General features: G+C 37.3%; 1 protein-coding gene across 1 annotated transcript in view; it reads left to right on the top strand.

The window, feature by feature from the left end:
* The first annotated feature begins 412 nt into the window (after window positions 1-412).
* The window catches only part of LOC121368431 (zinc metalloproteinase dpy-31-like), a 52,602-nt gene continuing 34,603 nt past the window's right edge, over window positions 413-18,411 (top strand). The window contains exons 1-9 of the mRNA XM_041493161.1: window positions 413-617; window positions 3,788-3,886; window positions 4,291-4,407; window positions 7,011-7,093; window positions 7,745-7,948; window positions 13,825-13,948; window positions 14,648-14,782; window positions 15,414-15,526; window positions 17,897-18,024. Coding sequence (XP_041349095.1) covers window positions 503-617; window positions 3,788-3,886; window positions 4,291-4,407; window positions 7,011-7,093; window positions 7,745-7,948; window positions 13,825-13,948; window positions 14,648-14,782; window positions 15,414-15,526; window positions 17,897-18,024 — 1,118 coding nt within the window. The 5' untranslated portion in view covers window positions 413-502. The remainder of the gene's footprint in view (window positions 618-3,787; window positions 3,887-4,290; window positions 4,408-7,010; window positions 7,094-7,744; window positions 7,949-13,824; window positions 13,949-14,647; window positions 14,783-15,413; window positions 15,527-17,896; window positions 18,025-18,411) is intronic.

Below are 18,411 nucleotides of genomic sequence, written 5' to 3'. Positions count from 1 at the left end.
CTGCCAATCGGAAGAGTAGCCCATGTAATGGCGACAGCGGGTCACCTCTCAAAATCTGTGTGGTCCTTAACCATATGTCTGACGCCATATAACCGTAAATAAAATGTGTTGAGTGCGTCGTTAAATAAAACATTTCTTTCTTTCATGGTGGTCAAACAAAAATATATCAAAACAAAAAACGTTAAGCATTAGTTTATTTTTATGCAAGGATACTCAAAATGACGTCTTTCAAGTTTGACGTCATTTCTATTCCTAATATATGATATTGACGATACCGAAACACACTGGTAATAACATATCTCGTGTTTAGGGTTTGTGACATGCAAATGATGATATGTGCTTAACTAATTATTCAGGGAAACGTGGGTGTTAGTCGTTATAAATACATGTATCGAATTTTGTGTTTGAATTCAGTGTCTGCTTAGCTAATGTCCCTTTGGCAGAGATAAAATATTTGATTTGAATTTCGGATGGTACTTCTTGTTGGTCATTAGAGAAGCTGATGATGGCTTTCTTAATTAAAAGTAACATTTTTGTTTGTATATTAGTCCTAATGGTAAGTTACAAGGTTGGCGGAAAATCTACGCTCCCTATGCAAAAGAAATACTCAGAAATAGGTAAGTCTAAAGAATTATATATGGCGATGTGGAATAAGATATATGATTTATAGTGTTTTACGGATTTGGTTCAGTACTTTCTGGATTATTTTGTTCAGAAATATAACTGGGCGTGTGATAACGATTTTTGTTTGACACACACACACGTGCGTACACACGCACACAAGAACACACACACACACACACACACACACACACACACACACACACACATACATACATACATACATACATACATACATATATATATATATATATATATATATATATATATATATATATATATATATATATATATATATATATATATATATATATTATACTTACTTATTCAACTTACGAGGCCCTCTCCTAATTACAAATATTATAACATTATAGACGACTACTATTACTACAAATATTTGAAACAAAGTAAATACATAAAACATAAAGCAAGACAAATTAACAGTGCAGATAAAGTGAAAGCAAAATAGATTTGTAGTGTGAATAAAGTGCTAAAAAATAATATAATAATAATATATTAAAATAAAAGTTTATCTTTCTAATCAGACGGCGCGGCTTTGACGTGGGATGGTCGGTAAATTCCGCACATTTTGATATATATATAAAATTATATATATATATATATATATATATATATATATGTATATACACACACACACACACACACACACACACACACACACACACACACACACACACACACACACACACACACACACACACACACACAGGGTACACACAGAATTTTCAAATTAGAATTCCCTGTATTTTCCCTGAACAACCTAGGGTGTATTTTATGAACGTTAAGCAACAAAATGAAATATTTTGAAATAACATTTACTACAGTTATGAAGTTACGCTTGCCCCACCTAAAATGTCCATTAACACTGGACCCTTTCTGAGTATAGAGCTATATGATACATTGAATCTCTGTGTAAAGATCAATGTATTAAACCGATGTTGTACTTCAGTGGTTTATTCAATAACTAAATCTAGTGATCATGAATAAATGTACTGAAGATAAACTACATTGTCATATTTTTACTTATATGAGCGTAAATGAAAAGTGATTGAAGCAAAATGCATTAAGTTATTCTCAATAATGTATTTGAATAACTGAATATAGAGAGTACGGTAGATATATTTTAGTAAAGGATGTTCTATACATAATGATTAATGCATAGACATGTCATGAACAGGCATGTCATACAACCTTAACATTCTGACATATGTAAAAACACAAAATCAATATCCTAGAAATGGAAATTCGTTTGACGTGTAAAACAGCAGTAGTGAATAGTATTTATGTTATTACGTAAAACAGAAATCTAACAGGTATTTCAACTATCTGTAAAGAAAAGATGTTTATTAAATTCATAAATGCGAAAATTTCCTCTTCTTTTTAATTTTTGTTTAACAGCACAATACCTATCCAATCACGAAAGAAGAAATTGTATATATATATATATATATATATATATATATCCAATCACGAAAGAAGAAATTGTATATATATATATATATATATATATATATATATATATATATAATTATATATATATATATATATATATATATATATATATATATATATATATCAAGTTAGAGTTTTGGTATTATAAAATAATATAAATAGTGCTATACTTGGTAAAAGAAATTGTCTTTCTGTGAGGTGCCCGGACTGTTCAGCAATAACACAGTCCTTATGCTTTTGTCTTTCTTCAGTCTGATTATATGTACAAAGACAACCAGAAAGATCAATTCCCAAATGACAGATGTCAGTATGTAAACACTGAACAGCTGCCAAATAGAAATCCACTATAGCAGCCAAAATATGTAGCATTCAAACATCTTTTTTTTTCTCTTTTTCTTTCAAATCTCATAATACGTTTCCTGCAGTTTTATTTGGATAATTTTTAAACCTGACGAATGAGTATTGATTTTAAAAGTGAATTATTCTATGTCTAAAGAACTTCATATATAAATCTAAATTTATTACTGGCTTTACATATTGTAAACGAATACACTGTTTAGCTTATTTGTGTTAGTTCCAAATGTTGATGATACAAAGATTGTAAGAAATAAATGTATTAAAACTGTTTCCTCACTGTCTAACTGTAACTAATAGTATAAATTAAAAAGTTTGTTTTGTTTAACGACACCACTAGAGCACATTGATTAATCAATCATCAGCTACTGGATGTCAAATATTTGGTAATTCTGACTCGTAGTCATCAGAGGAAACCCGCTACATTTTTCCTCATGCAACAAGGGATCTTTTGTTTGCACTTTCCCACCGACAGGTTAGCACATACCACGGCCTTTGATATACCAGTCGTGGTGGAATTGCTGGAGCGAGAAATAGTACAATGGGCCCACATAGGGGGATCGAACCCACACCGACCGCGCATCAAGCGAACGCTTTACCACTGGGCTACGTCCCGCCCGCAACACTATAAGAATACGTTCGCCAAAGAAAAGATTGCTGTGCGTTATCTTAACTAAAATATATCGTAATTAATTAATATTTTATTAAGAAAGATGACATTGTTCCTTTAGTATTAATTGTTTAATGATGTATTTGACACTAGATGTTAATAACGTTCAACGAAGTCAGTTATAATGATGCTGAATAATGTCAGTTTCACAAATCGCAGCTGCCACAAGCTTGCAGTTGCTATAAAAACTAGCGATGTCAGAAGCATGCCATGGCAGTATTAAATGTATTGCTATGACCAAAGAAGAAAAAGGAAATGTTTTATTTAACGACACACTCAACACATTTTTAATTAGGTTATATGGTGTCAGACATATGGTTATGGGCCACACAGATATTGAGAAAGGAAACCCGCTGTCGCCACTTCGATTAACAGCAAGGGATCTTTTATATGCACCATCCCACAGACAGGATAGTACATACCACGGCCTTTGTTACACCAGTCGTGGTGCGCTGGCTGGGACGAGAAATAACCCAATGGTTCCACCGATGGGAATCGATCACAGATCGGCCGCGCATCAGGCGAGCGCTGTACCGCTAAGCTACGTCCCGCCCCCTGCTATGACATATGCCCTAAAGATAGCGAGAGTTAAATACGATAATTATGTGACCATGTATTGTAAATGATGTAGGTAATACATGTATAATTATGTACATGTATTTCATTCAGATGAAGGCGAACACAGATACCGAAGAGGCGTGATTTTAGCATCAAAAAGTCGCAAATGGTCGAGCAACATCATACCAGTCGTGATTTCTCATACCTACAGTAAGATACTAGTAAATAGGACAGCTGTGATTTTTTTGCACAAGTCAAATGTGATATTTTGTAGTTATTAATTATTATTATTATTATCATCATCATCATCATCACCATCATCATCATCATCATCATCATCATCATCATCATCGTCGTCGTCGTTGTTGTTGTTGTATTGAGCTGGACGAGTTCTTAAGGGCTGAATGGGTAGCCGTAAGGCCACTACTCTTCTCTCTCACTAACCACTAACCAACTGACAACTAACCCACTGTCCTGGACAGACAGCACAGATAGCTGAGGTGTGTGCCCAGGACAGCGTGCTTGAACCTTAATTGGATATAAGCACGAAAATACGTTGAAATGAAATGAAGTTAAATTACACTGTGGTATATATTTCCTTCTATTTATTTCAGAAGAAAAACAGAAACTGAATATACTGGAGGCTCTTCGGCAGTGGGAAAACGCGACATGTTTACGATTCAATATCGTGCCTGCCTACGAGGGTCCACATATTATATTTAACATAACACGTAAGTACGTAACATGACTTGGTGTCAGAGAAGTGATATCATAGAGTGATGGATTTAGAGATTACTCAATGAGCTCAGAGGCAATATCGTTTATCGTGTACGATATTTATCATTTTATGGAAGATTTTCGAAATATACTGTTGTTGAAACTAAGTTTTCAAGTTGAGAACAAGAGGTAGCGTTGCGTCATAGCTGAGACGTACATATCGCCGACGACGTAAGTTAGTTGTTAACATGACTTCCACCATGGAAAACATTCTTACACACAATTAACCGCCTATAAGGAAGCATTGTTTATGACGTCCAAACGTATCTAGGGGAAGAAATATTTTTGTCTTTCCCTAGGTCACTTTTCTTTTCCCACTTCTTTCTGCCCACCGGCCTCAGTGGCGTCGTGGTTAGGCCATCGGTCTACAGGCTGGTAGGTACTGGGTTCGGATCCCAGTCGAAGCATGGGATTTTTAATCCAGATACCGACTCCAAACCCTGAGCAAGTGCTTCGCAAGGCTCAATGGGTAGGTGTAAACCACTTGCACCGACCAGTGATCCATAACAGGTTCAACAAAGGCCATGGTTTGTGCTATCCTGCCTGTGGGAAGCGCAAATAAAAGATCCCTTGCCCATGTAGTGGCGACAGCGGGTTTCCTCTCCAAATCTGTGTGGTCCTTAACCATATGTCTGACGCCATATAACCGTAAATAAAATGTGTTGAGTGCGTCGTTAAATAAAACATTTCTTTCTTTCTTTCTGCCCATATGGGTAATAATTAAGAATTGAACGTTATATTGTTGACGTTCATGCGATGATAAACACCAAAATCGTTTTACACACTGTATGAATGGCGTAGCGCCTTAGCGCGAAGCCGTTCTTACATAAGTCTGCCTTAGCCTGCCTCGTGACTAGTCGTTAATTTCATCTTGATTTTCGTGATTATATTTCAGTTAAGGTTCAAGCACACTGTCCTGGACGTAGATATCAGAACTTTGGGTTTCTTGTCCAGGGCAGTGGTTAGTCAGAGAGCCGGAGCGATTATAGGCCTATAGCACTTGCGATAGTCGGTTTCAACAATATTTATCTCAGCAAATACAAAAAAAAAAAAAAAAAAAAAAACGAAGAAGAAGAAGAAAAAAGAAGCTGGGTAGCATTGGCTATCAGGAAGGAAGGAAGGAAATGGTTTATTTAACGACGCACTCTAAATATTTTATTTACGGTTATATGGCGTCGGCCATATGGTTAAGGACCACACAGACATTGAGATAGGAAACTCGCTGTCGCCACTTCATGGGCTACTCTTTTTCGATTAGCATCAAGGGATCTTTTATATGCACCATCCTACAGACAGGATAATACATACCACGGCCTTTGTTACACCAGTTGTGGAGCACTGACTGGAACGAGAAATAGCCCAATGGGCCCACCGACAGGGATCGATCCTCGATCGATCGCGCATCAGGCGAGCGCTGTACCACTGAGCTACGGCCCGCCCCCTGGCTAACAGGAAACGCCAATATTAAAGTTAAAGTTCAAATCTGTTTTGTTTAACGACACCACTAGAGCACATTGACTTATTAATCATCGGCTATATGATGTCAAACATTTGATAATTTTGATGTAATCTTAGAGAGCAAACCCGGTACATGTTTCAATTAGAAGTAAGGAATATTTTATATGCACCATCCCACAGGGTAGCACAATAAATAGCCCAATGGATCCACTGACGGGAATCGATCCCAGACTGACCCCCTCATCAGGCAGGCGCTTTACCAGTGGTCTACGTCTGGTCCCTGTCTATATTAAAGGGGCAGACCCTAGTTTCAACGCGTGAAAATTAACACTAAGTTTAGTTAATCTACAAACCTGTAACACATTTGGATAAAGTTACAATTGAGTGAAACATGAATCTGTGATTTGAAATGATGAAATACCCTCTAAAAATAGATAAAACTCGACTCCATAACTGTTACTTCTCAGACGCACGTGTGTTTTAAAAAATATGAGAAATGTATTTTGTGATATTGAAAACACCAGGATGTCCAAAAACACTTCGAATGTACGGATATGGATAATCTAAACAATAAAATCTAAGTATATTATGATTTCAGTTATCAAAAATGGCTCTAATAGTAAAAAAAACCCAGGTCTTAGTATTTAAAAACTAGGGTATGTCCCTTTAAGTTCTCGTCCTGTATTTTACAAATACAAGTATTTCATAAATCAAAATGACAGAAACCGTAATCTCTCAACATCCGGTTGAAATTCGTTATTCCTGGCTAGTTTAAACCTCGTTAACTCGAAATTCGATATTCCTCATACTAATATGAAATTTTTAGATAGGGGTAGGGCTCTTGTCTGGCACAAAATGGGAATTTACAAAGAAACGTTTCACTTGGCCAACACTCCTTGTGAAACATTTCCTTTATGAATTTACATCTTGGAGCAAGGCAAGGTCCCCACCTCTTGCATAGTTTATTGATTTATTTTAGAGTGGTCATGTTCAAGACAATGGGTTATATAACTAGTTGTTACAGTTTTACATTTTATCCCTCACTAAGTTGATACATCAGTACCACGGCGTTTATGGCATGCTTCTTTTGTGTTTATAGATCCCGCAAAATGTCAGTCAAGTATCGGAATGAGGAATTCGAAAAAAGGACAGTTAATTCCAATAGGTCCCGGTTGTATGAGGGCAAGTATACGCATTATACTGACGAAATTAAGAACAAATTGAACGGAGATATGTTGCGTCACTATTTCTCACGTAAGACATCAAATTTAGCACCATTTTTCACCCGATTTGACACAGTTTGCTGTCACCTGGGTGATAATTCGTGTCTGAGTGACAAATAGTGACACAACATATACGTACTTGTATATTCTATGCACATTTGTATGTATGTATACATTTATGTATGTATAATTTTTAATATGCATAAACAGGTGTATGTATGCATGTTTTGTGTTTATTTGCATGTGTGTGTGTATGTGTATGTGTATGAATGTGTGTGTGTGTTTGTGTTTGTTTGCCTGTGTTTGTGCGTGTACATGTGTGTGTGTGTGTTTGTTTGCCTGTGTGTGTGTGTGTGTGTGTGTGTGGGTGTGTGTGTCTGTACGCGTGTAACCTGTATCTGTGTATGTATCTGTGAGTGCTTGCATGTATGAGTTTATGTGTCTGGGTGTGCACGCATGTGTGCTCTAGTGGTGTCGTTAAACAAAAAAATTCTTACTTGCAAAATAGGTTGGGACAGTTGTTCACGAAATTAGCCGATGTGTATTTATGTGCTAGGGTGTGTAGTTAAACAATAAAACAATTAATTCATTGAGTTCTTTGTTTTGTTAGGTTGGGACAATTCTTCACGAAGTAGGGCACGCTCTTGGCTTATTCCACGAACAGGAGCGCCCTGACCGCAATAGGTACGTCAACGTTCTGTACGAGAATGTGTATAAAAACGCTCGGGGAAACTACAATAAAATGTCCTGGAAAAAAGTTAAAACCGTGGGAACACCGTTCGACTACTCCTCGCTGATGCTCTACCGTGAACACGTGAGTAACGTTCTATCGTGAATACGTCAGTAGTGATGTTATCATGAATACGAGAGTAACGTTCTATTGTGAATATGTCAGTAGTGATGTTATCGTGAATACGTGAGTAACGTTCTATCGTGAATATGTCAGTAGTGATGTTATCGTGAATACGAGAGTAACGCTATCGTGAATATGTCAGTAGTGATATTTATCGTGAATACGCGAGTAACGTTCTATCGTGAATATGTCAGTAGTGATGTTATCGTGAATACGAGAGTAACGTTCTATTGTGAATATGTCAGTAGTGATGTTATCGTGAACACGTGAGTAACGTTCTATCGTGAATATGTCAGTAGTGATGTTATCGTGAACACGTGAGTAACGTTCTATCGTGAATATGTCAGTAGTGATGTTATCGTGAATACGAGAGCAACGTTCTATCGTGATATGTCAGTAGTGATGTTATAGTGAATACGAGAGCAACGTTCTATCGTGAATACGTCAGTAGTGATGTTATCGTGAATACGAGAGTAACGTCTATTGTGAATACGCCAGTAGTGATGTTATCGTGAATACGATGTGAATATGTGAATAACACTCTATCGTAAATACGTGTGCGTGTGCGATGACTTACGGCCAGAGTGTAAATAAAGTTCAGTCCAGTTCAGTGTGTGTGTGTCAGTGTGTGTGTGTGTGTGTGTGTGTGTGTGTGTGTGTGTGTGTGTGTGTGTGTGTGTGTGTGTGTATTAATACGTTAAACATCGCCTCGGTGACACTGTTGTGAATACATTACTGTTATAACTTACGTATGTTTGTCTGACTATTCACAACAGATAGTTAACCAAAAAACCCCGAGTGTGATGAAAGTAAAAGGACAGTTCTGCCATAAGGGAGCCAGGAATCGACTCTTTTGGTCTTCATAGCCGCGTGGGTGTGTGCCCTTACGTGGTTATTCCAGATTAAATCATCCGTAAATAATTAGAAGCTAATTGTTCATGGTCGTGTAAATATTGCCTGGCTATTTCTTTGTAGCTGATTAATGAAAACCTCTTTTAAATGTTTTTATTCTAATGCTGGGCATGCAACGTGAGGTGTATCGTGTGTACAATGACAACCGTTTAACTGTTTGTTTTCTCTGTCTTTTCATTCCCGAGAAACACAGCTGAATTGCAGTGTACTTTGAGAGATGTATGGCCCTAGTGTAAGGGGATCGCTTGTCTTGATCGCTGACCTTGTAGTGTAGCCTTCGCTGGAATGTCCAGCTTCACTAAAAATCATCGCCTGGATAAAAAAGGTCACCATCATTTATTGTAGTGTACGCTGTGTACTATTTTACCCATAATACAAGTTAAAATCAGGTCACACAACACTGTATTAACGAATAATGGCGCTTTAATGATGTACCATGATGTACGATGGTATCTGGTTTGTAATGCAAACAAATACTTTTTGAAACGGTCAAAGCTGATGTATATAGTAAGATGAATTGATATTGTTAACACCTGCTTCACTGTATGCCAATTTCCATCCCTGTATAAATAATAGTAATAGTTTGTCACAGTTCAGTTTATATCCGATTATCATGGGCTCAACGCCGTGTCCAGATTTCTTCTCTCAGACAAAGGTACAAAGAAAGAGTTAACATAATTGTTCAAGAAGACATTATCAACGTATAAAACGGTTCTTTACTGACACATTAGAAGCAACAAGTATTTCACAAGTTTCAAAGTTGAATGTTTAACTGTCTGTTAAATGCCATGCGAATCTGTGCAGTAGATTCGAATCCTAGCAATCGATACTAGCTGTTTTTTAATATTATAATTGCCATGGGCTAGTGTATGGACCCCATCTTTCAGCACATAGCGTTTGTCATCAAAGGAAGATAAGCTGATTTTATTTCCCTTTTGGCTATACATTTGATGGTCAACACTTGTATTTGTTTCATCTCGTATCTTTGCTGACAATGTTCAAATAAACAGTCTTTATACATATTATATCTGAGCTGCATTTTAATGACTCTTTATCACTAACCCTTTGGCTGTTTTTGTCTCTTTTCCAGCATACAGTAAGGAATACATTTTTGCTCGTAATCCTGCAAATGTCTCCATAACCTCTCCACCTTATTCATCTTTCATTTTACCTAGTATTTTCGCATTAGATTAGGAAAACAAAGGGCGAGTCAGATCGTAGTTGCCGATATCAAACAGATCTGAATGCTTTGGAAATTAATATATATGTCTGCAATCTGAACTTTGTAACGAAGAATCAGTATCTGTAAAGCAGAGTTGAGCTTTGATTCCATACTGTCATTCTGTAAAGTCATAATGAAATCCATACATGACAATTTTAGAGAGATTCAAAATTGAGAAGCCAGCATAATGCATGTACAATTACCCTTTTTTAAATACACCGCTACCAAATCTGAACTGAACATTTTGAAACCCTGAAATGTTGACTTGCAGCATAGTTTTCAGAATCTCTTTTCCGAAATGACCAGCTCTACGTGAACGTGTTTACGAACATTCATCATAATGCATCCAAAACATGAGTTGTTAATAAGTTTATAGAAGACTTTCTTGAATTCGTTTCTAGCTTCTTTTCTTTTCTCATTGTTGAAATGTATGAATGGTTTCACTGGGAATGTTCAAAACTAATGGCTCTGTGAACTTTATAACCAATTTCAATTCTTGCCTGAGGTCAGCGTGTAAATGTCTGTAATGTACAATGTAGTTTTCTTTGTTTCGAAGATTGGGGACCAGTTTCTTCACAGGTTGACCTTTTATACTTTCTTATTCAAAAATAACTCGTCACTTTTCATATATAGTCACCCATTGTTTTCATCTTAAATGTAAACAGCATATTTTGTGCATGTTGATAGTCGCTGTTTGAAATAGAACTATCTGTTATTAGTAAACTATAAAGCCAGACTGAACCGGAAGGTGGTCCAGATTAAATTTGGATTTATCATCCATGAAATCATACGGATAAATCGCTTTTCTTTGCAAAAGATCAAACTGCTGTTGATTAAGGAATTCTTGTTTTAAAATGTCAAATTTATCTCGTCTGACATTTCTTAAATTCTTTACTTAAGTTTCCAGTGATGCATTAAGAAACTGAATAGAGTCCCATAAATTCCCAAATGAGAAAGAAATGTATTTTTCCATATTGTTGGGTAAACACTGAATCTTTTCTTTTGATTCTTTTGTCTAAGGCCTTCATGGTCAAATGGCTGTCATACCTGTATAAATTGTAAACAAAAAAATCCTAGGAATAAAATACTGGTTCAGATATGCTTCAGAGCCCTTTTTATTTCTCATGTTTCTGGGTGTGATATACTGGGGATGTTTACACAGCCAAGTATTTTCTTGGTATGGTCTCAAAGTCTGAATAAATTAAAAAGGGTGCCTTGAGTGGTTTATGAATACTTTTAAACTCCACCAATTTTCTTTTTCATTTTCAAGCAATTTAACTTATAATCCATGTATGGTAGCTATGGTAGAGCTATGGTAGAGCAGATGGTTACCCAATACCAGTTTACCAGTTTTAGTCTTCAAAATGTCTGACAAAATACATTCAATACTGTTCTGGTTATCTGCAAATAACTGCATAATATCCACTCTGTTACAAATGATTGGGAAACAAACTTACTGAAGACACAGCTCCCTGAAGTGCTTCTTCTCCGCTTGTTGTTTCCTCTCATTCAAATTCTCCCTCCATCTCACACATATAAAACGATTTAAAACAAATCTTTATTTCATACTAGATGAAGAATCAACAAATGTCTTTAGTGGCTCTCTTCCTTGATGCCTGTCGGGCATTCAGCGGTGTTTCTAAAAACAAAAAAAGCCAGACAAAACAAACAGTTAAGCAGTTGTCATTGTACTCACGATACACCTTCACGTTGCATGCTCAGTATTAATAATATAATAATTTTGAAATCGGTTTTAAATAATCAATACCTTATACAAAGAAAATAGTCAGGCAACCTTTACACGTTCATGAGCAATTAGTTTCTGTTAATTATTTACGTATGATTTAGCCTGGGATAATCACTTGACGTCACATACCCGAACCGATATGTAGGTCAAGGGAGTCGGCTTCTGGCTCTCTTGTCGCAGAACTGTCTTTTCTCTTTCACAGGCGGCATCCGAGTCTTCCTTAATGCTCTATGGGGAATATATACATGTCGGTGTGTGCGAGGTTACCCTCATCTCTCTAATGCATTATTTTTGCTGCATGTATGTGTTTGATGGTCACGTGAATTTATAAACCTATAAATTAGTGTTGAGAATCAGTTGGAATTTCATCATCGACAATCGGTTACATTCAGTTTTCACCAACCCATCAACTTTCGATAACACAGTTGGTCAACATTATATGAACATAAGAATGTTTTGAATTCTAAGGACCATACACATGTTGTCATCGTCACCAGGATAAACCCTACATATAGCTAATTTTACCTTTAATGCGTATACTTGAAAACAAACACAAAACAAAACATTTTCCCACCAATTCAAGCATGTATAGTTGTATAGGGGCATGTAAAAAATATACTCTCTCTCTCCCTGGAGGAAGAATTACATTTAATATTTTCCCACACAAATTGATTATGGATTTTTATAATCTATCATCACATTGGTGAAGTTAAACCGATACATTTTCGATTATAATCGATGAATGGAACATAACTACTATACGTGATATATAAAATAATCAGAAATTAAACCCAATGCGGTAGTTTAATTTAAACATAACTGGGCCGAATAATTTACGAAGCCAGCCCCATGTTGAGCCAGCGAACGTTTCGCTAACGTTCGCGAACTATATTACTGGTTTCCGACGTGGCCATTTGGTTTAACGTGAAGCGCATAAACCAGTCTAGCGGATGTTTTTCTGTTCGGTGTGGCTGAACGCAGCCTTGTTTTTGTTATTATATATTAAATGTATGTAGTTACACACGTATAAGACAAACACAGACTTTGTAAATTTAGACCATAATGCGCAACGGTCTGGGATCTATCCCCGTCGATGGACTTAATAGGTTATTTCTCGTTCCAGCCAGTGCACCATGACTGGTATATCAAACGTATGTGCTATCCTGTCTGTAGTGTGGTGCATGTTTGACATCCAATAACCTATGCATAATAAATCAATGTGCTCTAGTGGTGTCGTTGAACAAAACAAACTGTAACTTTTTAAAAACCAACTGTAAAGTTTGCAGTGGACAATATTTCAAACCAAACAAAACCCCAAGTCATTTCACGTGTTTTTACATGGGTAACCGATTGTTTGTTTAAGTGATTTATATTTGCAAAACCTATTCACTTGACTGAAACATTTCATTGCATTTCCAGTTTCAGCAAAATAAAATACATTTGATTTCATTTCATGGTATATTGAATTTCAGAACATGTAACGGTTTAGTACGCAACTGTTTGGCGATTCTCGTGAATTTAAAATTGCGTAAACATTACGTAACTACACGGTTTGCGTCATAGTCCAGTAAAGATAACCTGAAAAATAGGCGAAGCTCGGACAAATTGCAACAATATAAATCTAAACAACCTTCTGTTGTAATTTGTCCAAGGTCAAACCATACATTTACTGGACTAGTCAAATATTGAACCGTTTGTAAATACAATGTATTTGAAATCGGTTACTCGTGTGGACAATGAATGAAAGAAAGAATGAATGAATGAATGAATGAATGAGTGAGTGAGTGAGTGAATGCATGAATGAATGAATGAATGAATGTTTAGTGTGGACATACCATAGTTGTGCAAAACTGTCTTATAATGTTGAAGAATGACCAATAAATAATTTCTTGAAAACTATTTCATTCTTTTTTTAATGAGTATATATCTATAAAATATTTAGGTTTCTTTTTCCAGCAATTTTCGAGAAAAGGAAAAAAGTCAATGGTAACACTGGACGATGATATGCATGAAACTGTTGGAAACAAATTTCATCTTAGCTTCTATGACGCCAAGATAGTGAACTACCATTACTGTAAAAGTAAGCACTTGCCCAAAACGTGATAGGTCACACACCAATCATAAATACGTTATTTCCATTTTTATTCAATGCTCCACGGCTGACATGTCAAAAGTCGGGGCATGTACTACCCTGTCTATCGAGTATACATATCAAAGAACTCTTGTGTGTAATTGATGAGAGGAGTTTATGTTGCGGTCTATGGCCATATATTTTTGCTGTTCTCCTGAAGTTACAGTTAACTAAAACACACTTTTCCTTTCTTGACTGACACACCCCCCCCCCCCCCCCCTCCCCAAAAAGAAGTGTCCCGAAAATTCAGTGTTTAGCGGACGAATAGGCCCTATAATGAAGTTATTTGTGTTTAGTGATGGATTTCACTATATATATAAATATATGTCTGTCTGTCTGTCTTTCTATCTATACATACATACATACATACATACATAGATATATACTCCGTTGTGACATTCTAGAACTTTTAACCAGGGTTCTCAATTGTCGTCGAATTTTGCTTGTAAACAGTTTTTGTAATATATGCATTTTTCTATTTGTAACTTACCGTATCTTATGTCTTTAGTGGAGTCTGATTCGGTGTTTACGTGCCATTTTAAGGCTGCACCCCCAACAAATGTTGTTATTATTTTTTTAAACTGGACAACACAGCATATTATGTAGACTTGAGAGTTGCTATAAATTGATATTTATATTTGTGTTAAGGTGAGTGCGAGAGAGGTCTGTTATGGAAACGGTGTTACAATGGCGGCTATCGTGATACCAACAATTGTTCCAAGTGTGTTTGTCCTGATGGACTGACAGGTCGATTCTGTGAAGACGTCATGGACGGTGTCAACGGTAAGTGAAGTGGAACAACAGTACAGGGGGCATACCCCACCCCACCCCTCCCCACCCCACCCAATCCCATCTCTTCTAACTAGGTGTGCTTTCAATATTTCTCACAAACTGGGCCCGCCCCTATACCCGCACTCCACCCCCCATCCTCCTTGGACATGGTACTCAAATTTTATTCATGAGTTATTTGAAAAATTAATATACGCCCGAATAAAATAGATAATTTATTCATGATATACAATGTTCATGTCAATTAATTAGTCATGATATATAATATATCCATGTTTTGTTTCCTGGGATGTCATTAAACATTCTCCAGCCAGTGCTCCACAACTGGTGTAACAAAGGCCGTGGTATGTATTATCTTGTCTGTGGGATAGTGTATATAAAAGATCCCTTGCTGCTAATCGAAAAAAGTAGCCCATGGAGTGATGACAGCGGGTTTTCTCTCTCAATATCTGCGTGGTCCTTAACCATATGCCCGACGCCATATAACCGTAAATAAAATGTGTTGAGTGCGTCGTTAACTAAAGCATTTTCTTCCTTCATTAAACATTCATTCATTCATTCATTCATTCGTTCATTCATTCATTGAGGTGAATTAAACGTCTGAGAGGAGTGTTTATTACAACAGGTGACTGTGGTGCTAAACGTCGTATTGCTACGGAGAAGTGGACCACCCTGACATCTCCTGGTTTCTACGGCAAGGGTTCTAAAGCCTACTCATCTTGTAATTGGCTCATCGAGGTACGTAAATGGAGTCGTAAATTTTGACTGGAATCACTGGAATTACTTCCACTGCGCCTAAGTTTCTGTTAGTAGCTTGGGGTCAAGTCGTGGTCCAGTGGTAAAGTGTTCGCCTGGTGCGCGGTCCGGTCTAGGATCGATTCCCCCCCCCCCCCCCCCCCCGTCGATGGGCCCATTTGGGCTGTTTCTGGTTCCAGCCAGTGCATCACGACTGGCCTAAGTTCAACCAGTGAACGTTTCGCTAACATTCGTTAACATTCGCGAAATATTTTATTGGTTTCCGACGTGGCCATAAACCAGTCTAGCGGACATTAGCCACGAACGGTTGACTGAACTGTGGGATAGTGCATATAAAATATCCCTTGTTGCGGGTTTCCTCTCTAAGACAACATGTAAAAATTACCAAATATTTGACATCGAATAGCCGATGATTAATAAGTCAATGTGCTCCTGTGGTGTTGTTAAACAAAACAAACTTTGACTGTTAGTAGACCTGACATGAGCCGAAGCCATTTTGTGTCAAGGTGACCTTTTATAGAAAACAGTCATTCCTATTGTGATAGGGGCGGGATGTAGCCCACTAATAAAGCGCACGCCTGATGATCGGATGGACTAGGATCGATTTTCGTCGGTGGGCACATTGGGCTATTTTTCGTTCCAGCCAGTGCACCACGACTGGTATATCAAAGGCCGTGGTATGTGCTATCCTGTCTGTGGGATGGTTGCATATAAAAGATCCCTTGCTACTAATGGAACAAAATGTAGCGGGTTTCCTCTCTATGACTGTGTCAAAATTGCCATATGTTCGAGATCCAATAGCCGATTATTAATAAATCAATGTGCTCTAGTGGTGTCGTCAAACTAACTTTTTTCTAAATGTGATACTGTTACACTGCCATGCTAAGGCAAAAAACAGTTTGTTTATACTTATTTCGTGCTTATATCCAATTACGGTTCATTTATACTGTCGGGCACACACCTAAGCTATCTAGGCTGTCTGTCCAGGAAAGTGGGTTAGTGGTTAGTGAGAGAGATGTCGATGTAGTATGCCTCATACCTATCACGCCTCATACCTATCACTGAGTCATTAAACTCGCTCTAGGTGGAAGCCTCGCAACGGAATGCGAACCCAATATCTTCCAGCATTATATCCGATGGCTTAACCACTATACCATCGATGCCGATAAAAAAAGAGACAGTAAGTGGTGAATTGACGGTTTTGAGAAAATCACTCTTTGAGCCTTTAAACCATCTGATAACAGCTGAATGATGTTTGTTTCTCGAGATTAGAGTTTCTGGAAGATTTTCGTTGATATCTGGCTGTATTATTTTGATACATATTTTTAAATAACACATTTCTAGTCCGGGAGGCAAGACCCAGAAAAACATGTTTGAACACAACACCCACTACACTTTAGGATGATTAGGGGATGCCTCTGGAACATTCCTAGCCCTGATGTATAGTTGAATGTGGTAACAACAATAGGTGACAGCCTATTTTCTAATAGGTGGCTTCCTGAAGGATATTTGTTGTAGAAGCCGAGAAAATCAAATGAAATTGTTGATTTTTGCACGTAAGACACGAACACCCCCACCCCCACCCCTCACACACCACCCCTGTTAGAAAATATGCTGCCAGCTATCGTTGCTGCCATAATTCAACTCTACATCAGGGCTAGGAATGTTCCAGAGTACATCCCCCAAGCAGCCTAAAGTGACAAACCAACTGTGTAGTGGATGTTGTGCTCAACCTTTTTCTAGGCCTCTTTTCAGACTTGGCTCCCGGACTAATACAACAAAACCAGCGTGTTGCTAAAATCAAATCAAATTGTTAATTTTTGCACGTAAGCCAACCCACCCCTCTGTTGGAAAATAGGCTGTCATCTATTGTTGCTGCCACAGTTCAATTCTCCCGGTCTATTCATACATTACCTCATTTTTAAAAACCTGATTATCATTTATTGCCTTGTGGTTAAATCGACTAATTGGTAGATAGGTATTGTGTTCGCATCTCGGTAATGGCTCCCACCCAGAGTGAGTTTAACCACTCACCTGGGAGAGGTCAGGTCACTACATCAAGAAATGGCTATCATGCATTTACATCCTCTGTGTCCCATAGACTTAATTCTGTTTAATACACTATGTATTGTCTAATAGGCTGGAAACAATTTTGTGATTTCTGCAGTTTGACTATATCAAGAACACCCGATTCTATCTTCTTTATAATGTTCTGGACGGAAATGAAATAATTGTTCGTTTATCAACGTCTTAGTACATTTTAAAACTACGGCATTTAATGTATTTCTGTTCTGGGCAAAATAAGGGTTTGGGTTGTTGTAGTTTTTTAAATTTTTGAGCATTTATTTTCAGACACAACCCGGAAAACGCTTGCTACTCAAAGTCGAAGAACTGAAACTCGATTGCTGGGAAAAGATGGCATGCGACGAAGACTACATTGCCATTCATTATAAAACTAATCTGGCACTACCTGGGCCAAGGTAATCACCAGTTACAATCCAGGGTTGGGGTAAGGGTTATCATTTGGTGATCATTTAATGTGATGAACATACGATGTTACCTGCTTGTAGATATATAACATTTAGAATTCTGAGTCATTAAATTAATTTTTAAAATTTTTATAATCCAAGGGTATAAGCTCGGTGGTATGCAGGCTAAAACATTTTTATAATCCAAGGGTATAAGCTCGGTGGTATGCAGGCTAAAACATTTTTATAATCCAAGGGTATAAGCTCGGTGGTATGCAGGCTAAAACATTTTTATAATCCAAGGGTATAAGCTCGGTGGTATGCAGGCTAAAACATTTTTATAATCCAAGGGTATAAGCTCGGTGGTATGCAGGCTAAAACATTTTTATAATCCAAGGG

This window comes from Gigantopelta aegis, chromosome 3 (genome assembly GCF_016097555.1).
Source record: "Gigantopelta aegis isolate Gae_Host chromosome 3, Gae_host_genome, whole genome shotgun sequence".
In the NCBI taxonomy this organism is placed as follows: domain Eukaryota; kingdom Metazoa; phylum Mollusca; class Gastropoda; order Neomphalida; family Peltospiridae; genus Gigantopelta; species Gigantopelta aegis.
This window is presented reverse-complemented; position numbering and strand designations above follow the sequence as displayed.